A 15,593-nucleotide genomic window follows, 5' to 3' on the forward strand; every position below is an offset into this window, starting at 1 on the left:
CCATCTAAATGATTAGAATAGGTCGATATTCCAAAATTTATCGGAAGAAAACGGTAAAAAGGTAATATTCGAAATTCCCGGGCTAAGAAAAGAAAATAATCGTTTCTGAGATAACAAAAAAACAGCTTGTTCACCTTGTGCTTTCCGAAATAAATAATTTCACCTGACAACCGCGGTTTCGACAGAAAAAAATCACTATCAAACAAAAGATCCGGCGAATAAACACCCGTATTAAATACGACATTTCCAGTTTCACCCTCAGAGACAGTGTGAATTGACCAAGGAATCATCAAAGAATGTTCTAAGTATTAAGGGTAATTTAATCATTTTGAAATATCATTCTAGTTTTAAACAATGTTCTAAATATGGATTAATACTTGTATAAAAGAGCTATTCTTCTCCCTGTGACTACTTTTCTTTCTTTTCTTCCTCTCTTCATTCATTTTTTCTTTGTTACTTTTTCTTCTAAATCTTTCTGTTTCTAGTAGAAGAAGAAGCTAATAATAATGGGATGGTTTCCTTGTTCTGGTAATTCAACAAAAAAATCTAAAAAGAAGAACACTACCCTCCTTGATCAGAAAAAACCTACTTGTTCAGGTAACAAAGATGAGATTTTTTTTTAAAAAAAAGTTAAAAATATGCTATTTTTAGCTCTCCTCAAATTTTGGGAGGAGTTTTTATGCATGTTTTGTTGTCTGGATTTCGATTCAATTTGGGTTTTCGTGATGATTGTTGTAGTTTTTTGAGGTTTCTTTAGGATCGAGATGAAATAAAGAATACTGGATTTTGATTGGTTGAGTTTTAAGATTTTTGTGAAATTGAGATTACGATTTTTTTGTGTCTTTTTTTGTATTCTGAGTTTGGCTGTTTGTGGTCTTGTTCAGATAGATATTTTTGTATGTGTTAATTTCACCAATGAGGGTATTTTATTTGGGTTTGATGATAATCTAGATGTTGTTGGAACTTTGATTTTAAAGATTAGGTCTGTTTTAATCTGTAATCTAGGTTGAATAAGCTTTATCCTTAGTTTTTTTAATTCCTATTTGTTATCAGAGCTCAATATGTTTAGGCTTTTAGCTACTTTTTATGTTTGCAATGAGTCATGTTGATTCAAGAAGCTTTGATTTTTCATGTTTAAAGAAGACCCATTTAATCTAATTTTGATTTGGTTAAAGAAAACATTGGCTTCCATTTTAGCTTATTAGGGTTTCCAGATGATAAGAACATGAATCCCCAAAGGTATTCCAAGTGTATAAGTGTTGCAACCTAGTGGTAAAGAATTAGGTCTTTTGTTGTCAAACTATTTAGCAAACAATTTTGCATTATTTCAATCAAGTATTCAAAAACTAGTTTTTGCTTAGTATGTGTAACTGTATCTTGAATGAAGTAACATGTTACTAATTTTGCCACTGCATGATTGGAAAAATCCAAGCAAAAGTCTTACGTGGTGTTGTTCATTTGTCTTTATGTTCTCATGTGTCTTTCTCAAACTATTTGATGATTGCAGTGTTTGTAATTCAGCTCCTGTGTGAATTCAACTAAAAAAACTGTATCTTTTTTATTTTTTGTCATGCTGTGGGTTTTGAGTGGTTTTCTTCTTTTTAGTCTATGGTGATGATACATATTTTTTTAAACTGACATTTTGTTAACTGTCTTTTCCAGAGAAAATAAAAATCAATCCCACCGTGGATACAAGGAAGGGATCCAGGGAGAATTCTGTAAACGGAGGATCTAATATCTCAGCTCATACATTTCCATTTTGTGAATTAGCAGCTGCCACGAAGAACTTCAGGGAAGATTGTCTATTGGGTGAAGGGGGTTTTGGGAGAGTTTATAAAGGTCGACTCGAAAGCACCAACCAGGTACATCATTTTATTTTATTTTTTGATAACTTAACCTTTAGAACAGAGATGTTAAAAGACATAAAAGTTTTTCTATATTCAGATAAGGATGCATCAGTATGTTTCATTTAGTGATTATATATATATATATATATTCTATCCGGTGTACCATTTAGCAATCTTCTTACTGTCGACATTTGTTGTTTCTTAGCTAGCGCTTTTGGACTAGAGTAACCGACTAAGGACATGGAATTTATACGTTAATTATGAATGTTTTTGTCCTTGAATGTAGGTTGTGGCTATCAAACAACTTGATCGCGAGGGTTTGCAAGGGAACAGGGAATTTCTTGTTGAAGTTTTGATGTTAAGCCTACTTCACCATACCAATCTTGTTAGCTTAATCGGGTATTGTGCTGATGGTGATCAACGACTTTTGGTCTACGAGTACATGCCTTTAGGGTCTCTGGAAGACCATCTACATGGTATAGTTATATAGCCTTACAAAAAAAATAAAAATGTTTACCACTTCTTGTTGTGCTTTTGGTAGGGAAATATTGGCTTTTCCATCTCATATTTTATTTCAGCAGATCCTCCACCTGATAAGAAACGACTAGACTGGAAAACACGAATGAAAATAGCAGCTGGTGCAGCAAAAGGGTTGGAATATTTACATGACACGGCAAATCCTCCCGTTATATATCGTGATCTAAAATGCTCAAATATTTTACTTGGGGAGGGGTATCATCCGAAATTGTCTGATTTTGGCTTAGCGAAGCTGGGGCCCGTAGGGGATAACACCCATGTATCTACTAGGGTGATGGGTACATATGGCTATTGCGCACCAGAGTATGCAATGACTGGCCAGCTAACATTGAAATCAGATGTTTATAGCTTCGGGGTTGTGCTATTGGAACTTATTACAGGAAGAAAGGCAATTGACAATTCAAAACTTGTTAAAGAACAAAACCTGGTTGCTTGGGTAAGAATTGTTTTCTATTTTATTTGTTTTATTGCTGCAATATGTGGTCCTGCCAAACTACACTAGATAAAACATGGACCACTGATATACCCATACTGTAAAAATGCATTGATGGCGTTGATCCTGATAATCTGAGGATGTGTTAAAAGTGCTAGGTTATCTTCTCTAAAGAGCTAATTCTTCTAATGAGCGCTTCATTTAAGAAAGGGAAAAAAGATACAAGTGAGAATTATTTCCTTTGCAAGAGTAAAAAGTTTTTTTGGCCTTCTGTTTTATTGCAGGCACGTCCACTGTTTAAAGACAGGAAATCGTTTCCGCAGATGGCTGACCCAACACTCCAAGGTCAGTATCCGGTGAGAGGTTTGTATCAAGCACTTGCAGTTGCTGCAATGTGTGTTCAGGAGCAACCAACCATGCGACCCTTAATAGCAGACGTGGTTACAGCTTTGTCTTACCTTGCCTCGCAAGAATATACCCCTCATACATGCACGGCTCCATCTACTCCACCTCGTACCAGAAGGGAGATTAGTGATAAGCGACTCAATGTAGGCAGTAGCGGAAGTGGATTTGAAAGAGACCAGACTTGCAGATGAAATTATAAATTTTTATAGAAGCTGAACTTGCAGAGCAAAAGTTAGCAGATTTTCTCCTCTTTTTTTATTATTTTTCTTGGAGTTTGTGAAGGATTGGATTTTCTTGTTCAATCTTCTCCCCCGGCAAAAGCTAGTTGGATCATTAGGTGTTTCTTTTTCTTCCTGTAGTTACATGGGAAGTTCTTATGTTTGTACATGTTGTGTTTGGTCCCCTTGTCATTTTTGTTTTCCTTTGGCTTTCCTTTCCATTTGGATTGTACTAAAGTTTCTCTCTCTCATACACGCGCGCGCACACACACACGTAAACAACACAATAACAGATTTGAGTAGATATGGCAAGCAATAACAAAAAGGAAAAGGAACTGGCACCGTCTTGGAGGCATTTCTTCTGGACATGATATTAGCATTGATTTTGTTTCACGTTGCCATAAAAAATTCAAAATGACTACAGTTCAGAGTAACTCTAGAATATAGAAATTCGGAATACCTACATGTATAGAATTTATCCCAAAGTAACTAAATTTTACACGACTATTTCTCTTATTCTCAACTCTCATTGCCCCCTCCTGGAGTCCCCCCGGAGATAACCCAATGTTCAAACACCGTTGGGAATTTTTATTGGTTGGCCCTACACGAGGAAATTTTCATCATCCTCACAAAAATTGAACCCTTCTTTTTCCTTTCAGGGATTGGGGTAAAGTTTTTCTGCAAGAATGTACAAAACGACTTTTTTGAGGAGGCTAAATGAATTTTCACTCGTGTAGCCCGGTCTTGCTTGAAGTGGAACTGCTCAATGAATATTTATACAAGCAGGAAGATCAGCAGCAGACTTATCAGCATACAACCAAGGGCATTAAACTTTCAGATTCCTGTCACTACTTTACCTAATTGCCACTATTTCTCATCACTTGCTACTGGTTGCATGTTTACATCTTTTGGCTGAGCAGAAATGCTTTGTTCCTCTTCTATGGAGGGGTTCCTCCCATTGGACTCCTCAACTGGAGTTGGTTTGGACTCCTCGACTGGCTTTCCCTGTTAAGTTTCACCGTTGCAAAGAAAAAATGACCAAGTCAATATACCATTGTGATAAAAGAAACCGTGTCTAATGAGAACAGGATCAGGAGGCATAATAGAGACATCTCAAAGAGCCTAATAACCCCATTTCAGGTCTAAGGCTCGCCATCTAGTATAACTCAGTCTCGAAGCACCAAGATAACGGCACAAGATACAGAGCTCTTGCGTAACGGTAACTCAGTTATCTACATATTTCCACATCAACATAGACTTTACCTTGTTCCCACGCCAGCCAAGTCCAAAAGGTCTTGACAGCAAACTGATTTTCCTTGCGGGAAGTTCCTGAGGGGAATCCTGATTTAATTTCGCTACTGCAGAGTCAGCTGCTACAGCCCTACATAAAGATACAAAGGGGTACAGAATAGTTCAGCTCTTTTTTATCAAAGAATGGCTTTAAATTTCTAATCCTAGCTGAAGCTGGAGACTTTTGGACTTTTAATTCAGAAAGATTGGAAGATTGACAGGTATTTTGGCAATCCTCATAAATTACTCTTGACCCAAAAAACTGTTTTCTATAAATTCTTGTAAAAAGATTAGTGTTTCTGAAATGTCTCTCCCTCTGCCTTCAGTGGCTGTTCTAAATATGTTGTAGAATGCTGAACCAGCAGCTGATAAGTGTTCAAAGTATACAGAGTGTCTCTTCCACTATTCCAGCATATGTTTCCCTTTTCCGCTCATTTCTTGTTAATATGTTGTTAGAAAAAGCGAGATCGATAAAACATCTATATCTTTTTATAAAAATAATAAAATTAGTTTCCCTCGAACATACTAATCTAATGTCCGAAATAACGAGACCAACTAGTTTCACTTGAGGAAACAGCAGTTTAGACTTTTGAGATTCCTTAAGGCAAAAGGGCGTCAAAATTTAGACGGGAATCTTTTTATGGGCGCAAAAAGCCACTTCACAATATGCAATTTTAAACCTAGTACCTCGGTGATTGTTGTGCTTTTACTTGTCCAGATTGGTACTGCAGGGTAGCCTCCAGCATTGACTCTGCCATGACTGCCCTTTTCTCCATTTGTGCAAGTAATGCCTGAGCCTCTTCATATTTTTCCTGCAAGTATTAATGAGGTAACACCAACAAACCTGTTAACTAGTCTGTGCAAATCCAACTCAAATCCATTTGCCTATCACTGGAGCATGTGTTGGCATAGACACACATAGGAGAAACATTTACCTGGAGAACAGTAGCCGCATATCTTTGAGCAGCTGCATCTTGCTCAGCAAACCTCCGTGCATCTTCGGTTACCTTTTGGTCTTGCTCAACCCGCATTAGAACCTAATATAAAATTGAATGCAAGACAGAGAAGGTTAAAATTAGTGCATAAGACGGGCCTAATTTAAACAAAAAGTGTGCAGAATACAGAGAAAAAAAGACCTGGAGCATTGCACGTTCTTGTTCTTGCTTATCAGTGAGGGCCTGATGTAACTCAGCCACCTCTTGCTCCAATAACTCAACCTGCATAGACTCATATTATGCAGGATTAGTGCCTTGGTAAGAAGATGGAGAGGAAAGAAACTGACAGACAATATCCTTGTTAAAAATGAATGCTCCTACGCACACAACTTGGCTTATAATTTCCCAAAGATTCATGTACAACTGTTTCAAACGTACCCTTGCACTCAACTGCCGTCTGTTATCCTGCTTAACCATTTCCATAAGTGCTGTCTCCAACTCTTCCGCCCTGACCAGGGAGCATTGTACTTCAGTGCCTTATAATGAGCATGAAATCTGTACTCTTATAATTAAATAGTTTAAAATCAAATGTTTTCATAAAGTTAGCTCTAAAATTCCTGGTAATCTGGACTTCTTAAAAAAGCACCTCCCTTAACCACTAAGCTAATGTTGAAAGTTCCTGACATCTTTATCCGGCCCATTATATAGACATAAGCAGAAAATTACAAGAAGCTGTGAGAATTAATAAATGAACATAAATGGAAGAGCGCCTAAATGTATCCACTGAATGGAGTACTAGATGAGAAGAATCAGAGATCAGATTAATACTACTGCAAGTCTGCAAGCTACTAAGTGTAATAGATCTCAATAGAAAAAAGGGCTGCCTATAGGATCAGATGAGACAACATCAAGTTCTAGACTTTCTCACTGACATCATCACAGGTGCATGAACAAGGCTGCAGATAAGCGCATGTATGAAACCTACCCCTAACTGGATTCCAGGTGCAACAATTTTGCATCATAAATGGATGATTTCCTTAAGTCATCTCAATTTCCCTTAAGAAAGAAGAGACAATGGACAAATATTCAAAAAAACAAGAGGATGTCGCATCTCAAAGTGATACGGAATACCAACCTTAGAACTGCTGATCGTTTCTCCTCTAACAATTTGCACAATTCCACTTTCAACCATACCACCTGGAAAATAATTAGTTTTTTAAAACTATAGATAAGTAACGATTATACAGGATGATAAAATCTTCAATGAACACATTCAGTAGTGGAATTGTGAACTTGTCAAAACAACAGATAAGTGAGAAACACCGAAGGAAAATAGATTACTTGTTCTTGAAGATCTGGAACAGACTCCTCAGCTGAATCCTCTGTTAGACCATTGGAAAGTTCATCCAGATTGTTAGACCCGGACTCCAAACATCCATTTGTTTGTGTATCAAGTAATACTTCTGTTGCGCTACTTTCCGTTATCAGAGATTCTGGGTCATGCTTGAAACTGTAAAGTTTAGAAGCAAGACCCTGGGAGTTCTTCCATATGCGGAGACCTTTGGCGCGTTCTTCCACAGCAGCTACTACCGATGGACGATGTTTCTCTCTCAATTCTTGCAATCTGACTTCATTTACAAACTGAAAACCCATACAAGCAGTCAAAACAAGCTGACTACTGTCAAATGTTGACCCAGCAAGTGACTGCAACAAAGTAACCGCATCTCCAGCATCCTTAGTTGTAACCAGTGCAGGACCTATAAAATTCTCATCGCAGTAAGACATGTGATCCAAGTAAGCACTTTGGACGAGCAAAAGCACAGGTAAATGAGTTTTACTGTTGCAAACATGGACTACCAATGACAAAAATAAGTGTTATTTACCCAGTACCATATAATTCCATTATAGCAAGTGCCGTCCGAAATAACATAATACGATTTCCTTCAAACAGAAGCACGTCCCAGACTCGAAGAACTGCAGTCGTAGAAAAAAAGAAAAATAATCATACGTTAAAAAATATTATTCCCTTCGATATTATGCAAGTGACGATATGCTCAGTCTCGGCAGACTAATGATTAAAATAATCAGGTCTTAGAGAAATTAATCTTGTATAAATTAGAACCTGACCACTTTCCCATGGAAGCATATTCACAAAAATCGAAAGAAACCAGGGTCCAGTAACCCATGCCACCTGCACCCCTAGGTAGTCCAGATGATTAACTGCAAGAGATGTACAACAAAAATAAAAATTGCTAAACCTGCCATGGATAATGTAAAATTGAAGAAGGGGAAAAAAAGAACTCGTAATAAAAGACTTACCCAGTTTGGGAAATCTTTCTCGCACCAAATCCTCAAAAACAAGTTGGTCGACCTGGAGAAATAGTATAAATTAAATAATTTGTAACTAACAACTCCCATTTGCAATTGTTTGGATAACCTGTCCAGTCAGCTAATGTAACAGCTCAAAGCTAGGATTATCATACCAAGTGGAGTTAAAAGTAGCTGTTTCCCCAAGCATTATTAGAAAGAAAAACAGATATTACCTGGGATTCAATCATTTCTTCTGAAAAATAACCATCAAAATAGTCATCAATGATACCCATCAAAGTCCTGAAAGATTTAATAGAGAATTCAGAACATCGGAATCTATATATTAAAATTTAACAGTCGCATCGCAACGATAGAACTGTATGATGTTCTTACAACAGGTAATAGGTTTTGGAGAAGGGGTAATGTATAAGCTGCCAGACATACCAGAAAGCATTTTCTTCGGGCATCAGAAGCAGGAGTAACCCAGCAAAGAAATTCATGGCCTGAGAACAGAATCCAAGAAACGTGATAACCTTAGTGTGAATCATTAATGATCTTTGTTTAACCCAGACAAATAAATCAAACTGGAAGCAGAAATAACCAACAACGAAATACAGCACTGATCCTGGTGAGCAACATATCCCATTACCCAAAGCAAGCAAGCATTTAAAAATTTTATTCCTTTTTTTTCTGGTATGCAACAGTAATGCGAGTACGAGTGACAGTGTCAGCACGTGAACATAGCACAGCCGAAAATTTAGCATGGAGAATCAAAAGCATGTTTTTGCTCCATTTAATTAATTGACACATTGTTCAATGCGCAGTCACATCAACTTGTGTAAACGCTCCCATTATGAGTTGCGGTAACATTTACCTATTCCAAGACTTTAAGCCTTGAACATTGAATCAGTTGAATCTCAACCACCAATAATTACCTAATTAAAGAAGTATTATATGTTGTCAATCAAAACTAACTCACTAACATCTGACACAACACAAGATATAAGCTCAACTAACATCGCACAATAGACGAATAATTCAACATTGACTAGTTGGCAATTCACAGGTTCATGAGGCTTTCTGAAATACTTTTACAACAGCGGGAAATGCATTATTAGAATAACTCCTCCAAATAAAAATACCTGGCAATACCCAACAGAGGGGTTATGCCTAGCATATGCTGTAAGTAAACGCCTAAGAGCATTTCTACCGTCCTCATCTAAAGCAGGATGGCCAGGAAATGTTCGAGGAAGATCCTGCAAAAGAAGAACATTTTTTTGAAGTTGATAAGCCCATGACATTTCATTCTCGCCCAGATGGCTCATATAACTGATGATCAAATTTAGTGTTCAAAGCTCAAGCATGTAATAAGTAATAACCTTCTCAATCTGCCCTTTCCATTTCTCAGGTGGACATGCATGACCTGTACTTGAAATGTTGTGAGAAAGTGGACCATCAGACTCGTTGTCCTTGATAACACTAGCGTCTCGAGCAAGCAGATCTTGATAATAGGTCTCTCCCCGACGTGCTTTTGCACCCACAAAGGCTTGCCACAACTGTAATAATAAGGGGAGTGCAAAATGAGCAGCTTTCTTTAACAGGGAAACAAAGAATATCTTGAATATACCTCTCCTCTAAGAGCCATTGGCACGCCACCCTGAACAAGACACTCCAGCTCTTCTTTCCAGGGGAAGTCTGCATCATTACCAGCACCAGGAGCACTTGCGTTGTCAGCAGAAGAAGCATCTTGAACTGGATCTGATCTCTCAACGTCATAGAATTCATCATCAGAGTCCTCCCCAGATGATCCTTTTGATGATTTCCCCTCTTCAATGGAAGCAAGATGATTTCCACTTTCACCTTTGGACAGATTCTTCCTCTTCTTCACGCGTAAACTCATCATGTGCTCAATGGCACCAAGGGACGGTCTTATTTGAGACCAAATTTGTACCACGCGTGATTTTTTATCTGTTTCTGTTTCAGTGTCTGCTTTTGTTTCTTCTGCCACCTCCTCGTTAATTGAACCATCAGAAACAGAGTTAGTTTCATTTGAATCGTCTTCTTCAACACCCTTTTTTACAACAGTCTCTTCTTCTGGAACCGTATCGTCAGCATGTGAGGAAGTAGTTTCTTCCTCCTTGTGCAAGCCATTTATGGGTAGTTGAGCAGGCTCTGCTTGCCTATCCAAGAAGTCTTTCCATCGTTCTGATCTTTCTTCTTCTTCCTCCTGAAACCATGAAAAATCACCAAGTGCAAAAACTTTACAACTTATCTTCTGATGACAACAAGTAAAACTCAGAAAAGCCATACCTTATATATATTAGCATATTCACGATATCTCTGCAAGTGTTGAGGTCTCACAGAAAAGCCGTAAGCGTCCCTGTTAAAAATAATTAAAGTTCTCAAGTCTTAAATCCCATAACTTCCATTATACGGCAATGCTGTAGGTATCATTGCCTAGAAGCTATATACATAATCATAGCAAAAATATAAAGATACAGATGGGATGTGAGCGCAAGACAGAGAATTAAAGAAATGATTTAGTTTACCTAGGGTCAGCCTCAAATTCTTGCCAACTCACTCTGGACAACAACATATTTCACAGAAAATTCCAATCCTACAGCCCATATCGCTCAGCATTGGCTTAATCGAAACTCATATACTGAATCCTCAAGTCTCAACCCTTTATTCAAACTTAAATCTTTAACAATGATAACTAATCCTACTATGAACACTACCCCTAAAACCCTAATTTCAATAAGTCATATACTGGAGAGGATTTAATTAACGAAAGTCACTCAACTAAAACCCAATTAACCAAAATCAGATCATATATTCTTATATTGTTTTAACCTAAACTTGAAATTTTGACAGAATTCATTCTCGATATATAACCAGACGACAAGATCGAGACTAAAAATGACTAAGAAGAAATAAACATTAATCGTAATCAACATTTACGCCGCATTTCAAACCTAATTGATAATTTTATAACGCAATAAAAATTAAAGAAAAAAAAACCTAAAAATCAATGAAAGTTGCTAAAAATTCGGAGAAATTCAAAATACGCGTGTAAAGATCGAATGAATTATACCTCTTGTGTTCCTTCATCTTCGGAACTGATTTTGATCAGATTTGTGTGTGTGTGTCACAGATTATAAAAACTAACAAGAACCTTGAAATCTGCAACTGAAAATTCTCTCTCTGTCTATTACTATGAGAGGAGAGAGGCATGAACCACATCACATGCAAATGGTTACCATCACACGATCCAATTAGGATGCATGACAAGTGACAACTACATGTGCTTCATTTCTTAAAATGAGAAGAAGAAGAGGAAGAAGAAGAATTGTAGATGTGAGGATGGATGGAGGGGCCTGATTTTATTTAGTGGAGATCGCGAAACGCTGGATCAGATTTCTTGCTTCTTGTTGAGAAAGTGGATATGTCTTGATGGACGGAGTAAACATTTTGTCTGTACATTTTAACTGTTTTATTACCATAATAATGCAAAAAGGCGTTCTGTGGTGCCGGTGCGTGTATTAGTAATGGGGGAAAATATTTATAGCCCATTTTTTTTAATTTGTTAATTACAAACCCACCATTGAGATACTCTATATTTGAAATCCATAATTAGTTTTAAGGCTACTAATTTTACTATACTAACCTTTTATTACATTAATTATTATAATAATTATTCGTTATTAGTCAACCGTTAAAAGTCAAAACTGTCAAATCGGGAATATAGGAAAATCCCAACAAAAGTTAGATTTATTTTAATTCCTAAAAAAAATCTCTACAATAATTCTTTTGATTTTCCTAAACTAACCCCTTAAAATAACTCTTTGTTTATTACATGTTATTCTCTCCCTCTTCCAGAAACCTAAAATTCTTACAGGGGTTAGTCAATTGAGATTTTGAATGACTTATGGGGAATTCTCAAATCTATTATTAGTCCATAGAGATTTTTGGAGAGTCTCTAAATATCTTTTGTTATTGGTTAGAGACTTTTTTAAGGTCATTTAAATTCTCCGAAACTCTGTGTTATTGGATTAGGATTTTATAGGAGTCACTCCAACACTCCTGTTATTCGAAGGAGAATTGAAAGTCATTGATTTGTTGTTTTCAGAGATTTGGAAAGACTTTTTCTTGAAATAGGCATGATAGAAATATCTCCTCAAGAGGTGGTATTTCTAGATACTTGGAAATTTTGTAGATTTTTTGGTTTTGGGAGTGAACCATTCTTCTCCCTCCTTGTGCAATAATACGCTTAAGGGCCACTTGGAAAGGGGTAATCAAGACAAAATGTGGAATAAAGTGATTTTTTAAATTGGAGAATATATATTTTAAAATCTATTATGTGAGTCTTTGTGATATATATATATATATATATATATATCGATTTTAAATTATATAGTTTAGAAGTTATGATTTTTTTTCCCAATTTTAAGTTGTTGGAGAACTCCACATGGAAAATCAGTGGTGAAATGGCATAGAAAATAAAATGTGGGACGAGTGGAATAAAGTTAATGAAAATTTGGCATAGGACAACAGTGAGATTTATTTTAACAATTGACACATATTTTATTAGGTAATCATGGTACTTTTATTATTACTGGAGAATAATAAAAAAATCGGTAATAATTGGAATTAATCATGGGATATTATATAATTGTCTCTACGAATCACATATACTTTCTACAAGTCTCATTTTTTTGTCCCTATAAATCTATTTTTTTGCCTCTACAAGTCACAAAGACTCTCTAAAATATTCTCAGAAAATCACTAGAAATATCTATATTTTCAGAGAATCTCTGGGAGTCACTCAAATTAAAAATCTATGAAAGTCTATAGAAATCTTGTTTGACTATCCCCTGTTAGTAATCGATAAATAATATAAAAAAAGCCTCAATTATCACCGGTAGTTCATGAGAAAAAAAATAAAAGTCAATTATCATTCCAAAATATTAGAGAACAAATTAATTATCATCATGGAAAATTAAGGAAAATTCTAGTTTTCACCTGAGATAATTGGTGAAAATATCAAACTTTAGTGATAACTTTGTGAAAATCGTGATTATCATGGCATATTGAAAATATCAATTTTCACAATTTAGTGATAATTTTAATTTTCATCTATATGTTTTGTGTGTAGTTGCGCTAAACGAAATGGTTAATGATCAGTTTAGTTAATCTATATTATAAGGAACAATGGTGTTTTCACCAATGGACGGTCATCTACAGTTTGGACATATAAAGGACGGTCCAGATTGAGGCACATATTTAAGTCATTCAATTATATTTCTGGCATATAAAGAACGGTCCAGATTGAGCTACATATTTAATATTTTTAATCAACATTTTAGGCATATTTAATGTGCATTTCGGAGTTATTCCTCTCATTTAATGTCAAACGTTACTTTTATTCAAAATTAAATGCCCATAAACTTAATCCCTTTTATAATCAAATTCCTTCCCAGAGGTTCATCATTTGCACAACTCTATTTTAAAGGTATGATTCATTTTTGTTTTGGTTGATTGAGATAATTGTTGTTAGTTTTTCTCTTTAATTTTTTGTTTAACATTCATGGATTCATGGTGCCTTATGCCTAATTTTTGTCTCATTTATGCAGTTTAATCAAATTCCTTCCCCAAGGTTCATCATTTGCACAACTCTATTTTCAAGGTATGATTCACTTTTGTTTTGGTTGATTGAGATAATTGTTGTTAGTTTTTCTCTTTAATTTTAACATCCATGGATTCATGGTGCCTCATGCCTAATTTTTGTCTCATTTATGCAGTTTAATCAAATTCCTTTCCCAAGGTTCATCATTTGCACAACTCTATTCTCAAGGTATGATTCACTTTTGTTTTGGTTGATTGAGATAATTGTTGTTAGTTTTTCTCTTTGATTTTTTGTTTAACATCCATGGATTCATGGTGGCTCATGCCAAATTTTTGTCTCATTAACGCAGTTTAATTTTGTTTTTTCATTTGTAGTCAAATGATACTGATCATATATATGATTGTTATTCATTTTTATTCTTATGTTAGGTCTTTTTTTAATACCATATGATACCATTTAATTTCTATTTTCTTACACAATATTTTTTATTTTTCTCTGGAAAGGGAATTGTCCAATAAGACTTTAACTTCTTGAAGCAAAAATTATAAAATTTACATGTAGTGAAAATAAATGACGAAGAAAATGATGGTTTCATTGTTATGCCCTTAATTTGGGTCGGTAAATGGCATTTCTTAACTGTATTGTTATTGTCGTTAGAGAGTTCATACTCTAACTGGATTATGGTCGTGTACATGTTGGGGTCAAATAGATTGAAGTTTCTTGATTATATTTGTTATTCTTCTAATTCATTGTATCATATAAACCTTGAAATTATATTTCTTCACACTTATAACCTTTTGATGGTTTACAAAGTGAGTATTTGTTTATCTTAGATTCTTTATGCACAACAGATTTTTAATGTGCATTTATTTGGGAGTTATTCCTCCCATTTAATGTCAAACTTTACTTTTATTCAAAATAAAACACCCATTAACTTAATCCCTTTTATAATCAATTTTTTCCCAAGGTTCATCACTTGCACAATTTTATTCCCAGTGTATGATTTCACTTTGTTTTGGTTGATTGAGATAATTGTTGTTAGCTTTTCTCTTTAATTTTTTTTAATATCCATGGATTCATGGTGCCTTACGCCTAATTTTTGTTCATTTATGCAGTTTAATTTCTCTTTTATATTTTTGGTTTATTTTTTATTTTTTATGTCGATTTTGTTTTTTCATTTGCAGTCAAATGATACTGATCATATATATGATTGCTAGGTATTCATTTTTATGCTTTTTTAGGTTTATTTTTAATACCATACCATACCTTTTAATTTATATTTTCTTACACAATATTTTTTATTTTTCTCTGGACAGGGAATTGTCCAATAAGACTTTGACTTCTTCAACCAAAAATTATAGGATTTATATGGAGTGAAAATAAATGACGATTCCATTGATTATGCCCTTAATTTGGGTCGGTGAAGGGCATTTCTTAACTATTGTTATTGGCGTTGTAGAGCTCATACTTTTAATCGGATTAGAGTCTTGTACATGTTGGTGTCAAATAGATTGAAGTTTCTTGACTATATTTGTTATTCCCTTAATTCTTTGTATCATATAAACCTTGAAATTATATCTCTTCACACTTATAACTTTTTGATGGTTTACAAAGTGAGTATTTATTATCTTAGATTCTTCATGCACAACAGATTTTTAATGTGCATTTATTTGGGAGTTATTCCTCATATTTAATGTCAAACGTTACTTTTATTCAAAATAAAACGCCCATTAACTTAAATCCCTTTTGTAATCAATTTTTTTTCCCAAGGTTCATCATTTGCACAACTTTATTCCCCGGGTATGATTCACTTTTGTTTTGTTTGATTGAGATAATTGTTGTTAGCTTTTCTCTTTATTTATTTTTAACATTCATGGATTCATGGTGCCATACGCCTAATATTTGTCTCATTTATGCAGTTTAATTTCACTTTTATTTTTTTCGTTAATTTTTTATTTTTTTATCTCGATTTTGTTTTTTCATTTGCAGTCA

At 35.0% G+C, this 15,593-nt stretch overlaps 2 protein-coding genes across 4 annotated transcripts; one reads left to right on the top strand and one right to left on the bottom strand.

The window, feature by feature from the left end:
* The first annotated feature begins 411 nt into the window (after positions 1 to 411).
* LOC113321979 (probable serine/threonine-protein kinase PBL7) lies at positions 412 to 3,660 on the top strand. Of its 2 annotated transcripts, none has more exons than XM_026569971.1 (5): positions 412 to 597; positions 1,663 to 1,862; positions 2,134 to 2,323; positions 2,426 to 2,820; positions 3,102 to 3,660. In XM_026569971.1, the coding sequence occupies exons 1-5, from the start codon at positions 507 to 509 to the stop codon at positions 3,411 to 3,413; spliced, it is 1,188 nt and encodes a 395-aa protein (XP_026425756.1). In that variant the 5' UTR covers positions 412 to 506; the 3' UTR covers positions 3,414 to 3,660. The 2 variants fall into 2 exon arrangements, with proteins under 2 accessions (XP_026425756.1, XP_026425757.1); XM_026569972.1 differs by having other exon boundaries at positions 413 to 597; positions 2,429 to 2,820.
* Positions 3,661 to 3,813: 153 nt separating this feature from the next.
* Positions 3,814 to 11,480, bottom strand: LOC113321978 (ecotropic viral integration site 5 protein homolog). 2 transcript variants are annotated; one of them, XM_026569970.1, is made up of 18 exons: positions 11,070 to 11,480; positions 10,286 to 10,355; positions 9,603 to 10,202; positions 9,355 to 9,531; positions 9,118 to 9,231; positions 8,420 to 8,478; positions 8,209 to 8,275; positions 7,985 to 8,036; positions 7,793 to 7,885; positions 7,556 to 7,639; positions 7,007 to 7,422; positions 6,801 to 6,862; positions 6,104 to 6,173; positions 5,867 to 5,947; positions 5,666 to 5,767; positions 5,418 to 5,542; positions 4,704 to 4,821; positions 3,814 to 4,445 (listed from the first exon to the last, which is right to left on the bottom strand). In XM_026569970.1, the coding sequence occupies exons 1-18, from the start codon at positions 11,084 to 11,086 to the stop codon at positions 4,308 to 4,310; spliced, it is 2,445 nt and encodes an 814-aa protein (XP_026425755.1). In that variant the 5' UTR covers positions 11,087 to 11,480; the 3' UTR covers positions 3,814 to 4,307. The 2 variants fall into 2 exon arrangements, with proteins under 2 accessions (XP_026425755.1, XP_026425754.1); XM_026569969.1 differs by lacking the exon at positions 11,070 to 11,480 and adding an exon at positions 10,525 to 10,847.
* Positions 11,481 to 15,593: the final 4,113 nt, after the last annotated feature.

Source organism: Papaver somniferum, chromosome 11 (assembly GCF_003573695.1).
Source record: "Papaver somniferum cultivar HN1 chromosome 11, ASM357369v1, whole genome shotgun sequence".
Classification (NCBI taxonomy): Eukaryota; Viridiplantae; Streptophyta; class Magnoliopsida; order Ranunculales; family Papaveraceae; genus Papaver; species Papaver somniferum.

Excerpts from the sequence above, each read along its gene's own strand:
- LOC113321979 (XM_026569971.1), top strand. The coding sequence starts at position 507 with ATGGGATGGTTTCCTTGTTCTGGTAATTCAACAAAAAAATCTAAAAAG. Across the intron at positions 1,863-2,133 it reads GACTCGAAAGCACCAACCAG|GTTGTGGCTATCAAACAACT; the intron begins GTACATCATTTT and ends CCTTGAATGTAG. Across the intron at positions 2,821-3,101 it reads AACAAAACCTGGTTGCTTGG|GCACGTCCACTGTTTAAAGA; the intron begins GTAAGAATTGTT and ends GTTTTATTGCAG.
- LOC113321978 (XM_026569969.1), bottom strand. The coding sequence starts at position 10,571 with ATGTTGTTGTCCAGAGTGAGTTGGCAAGAATTTGAGGCTGACCCTAG. Across the intron at positions 7,640-7,792 it reads TATGCTTCCATGGGAAAGTG|TTCTTCGAGTCTGGGACGTG; the intron begins GTCAGGTTCTAA and ends CTACGACTGCAG. Across the intron at positions 5,543-5,665 it reads ATGCGGCTACTGTTCTCCAG|GAAAAATATGAAGAGGCTCA; the intron begins GTAAATGTTTCT and ends TAATACTTGCAG.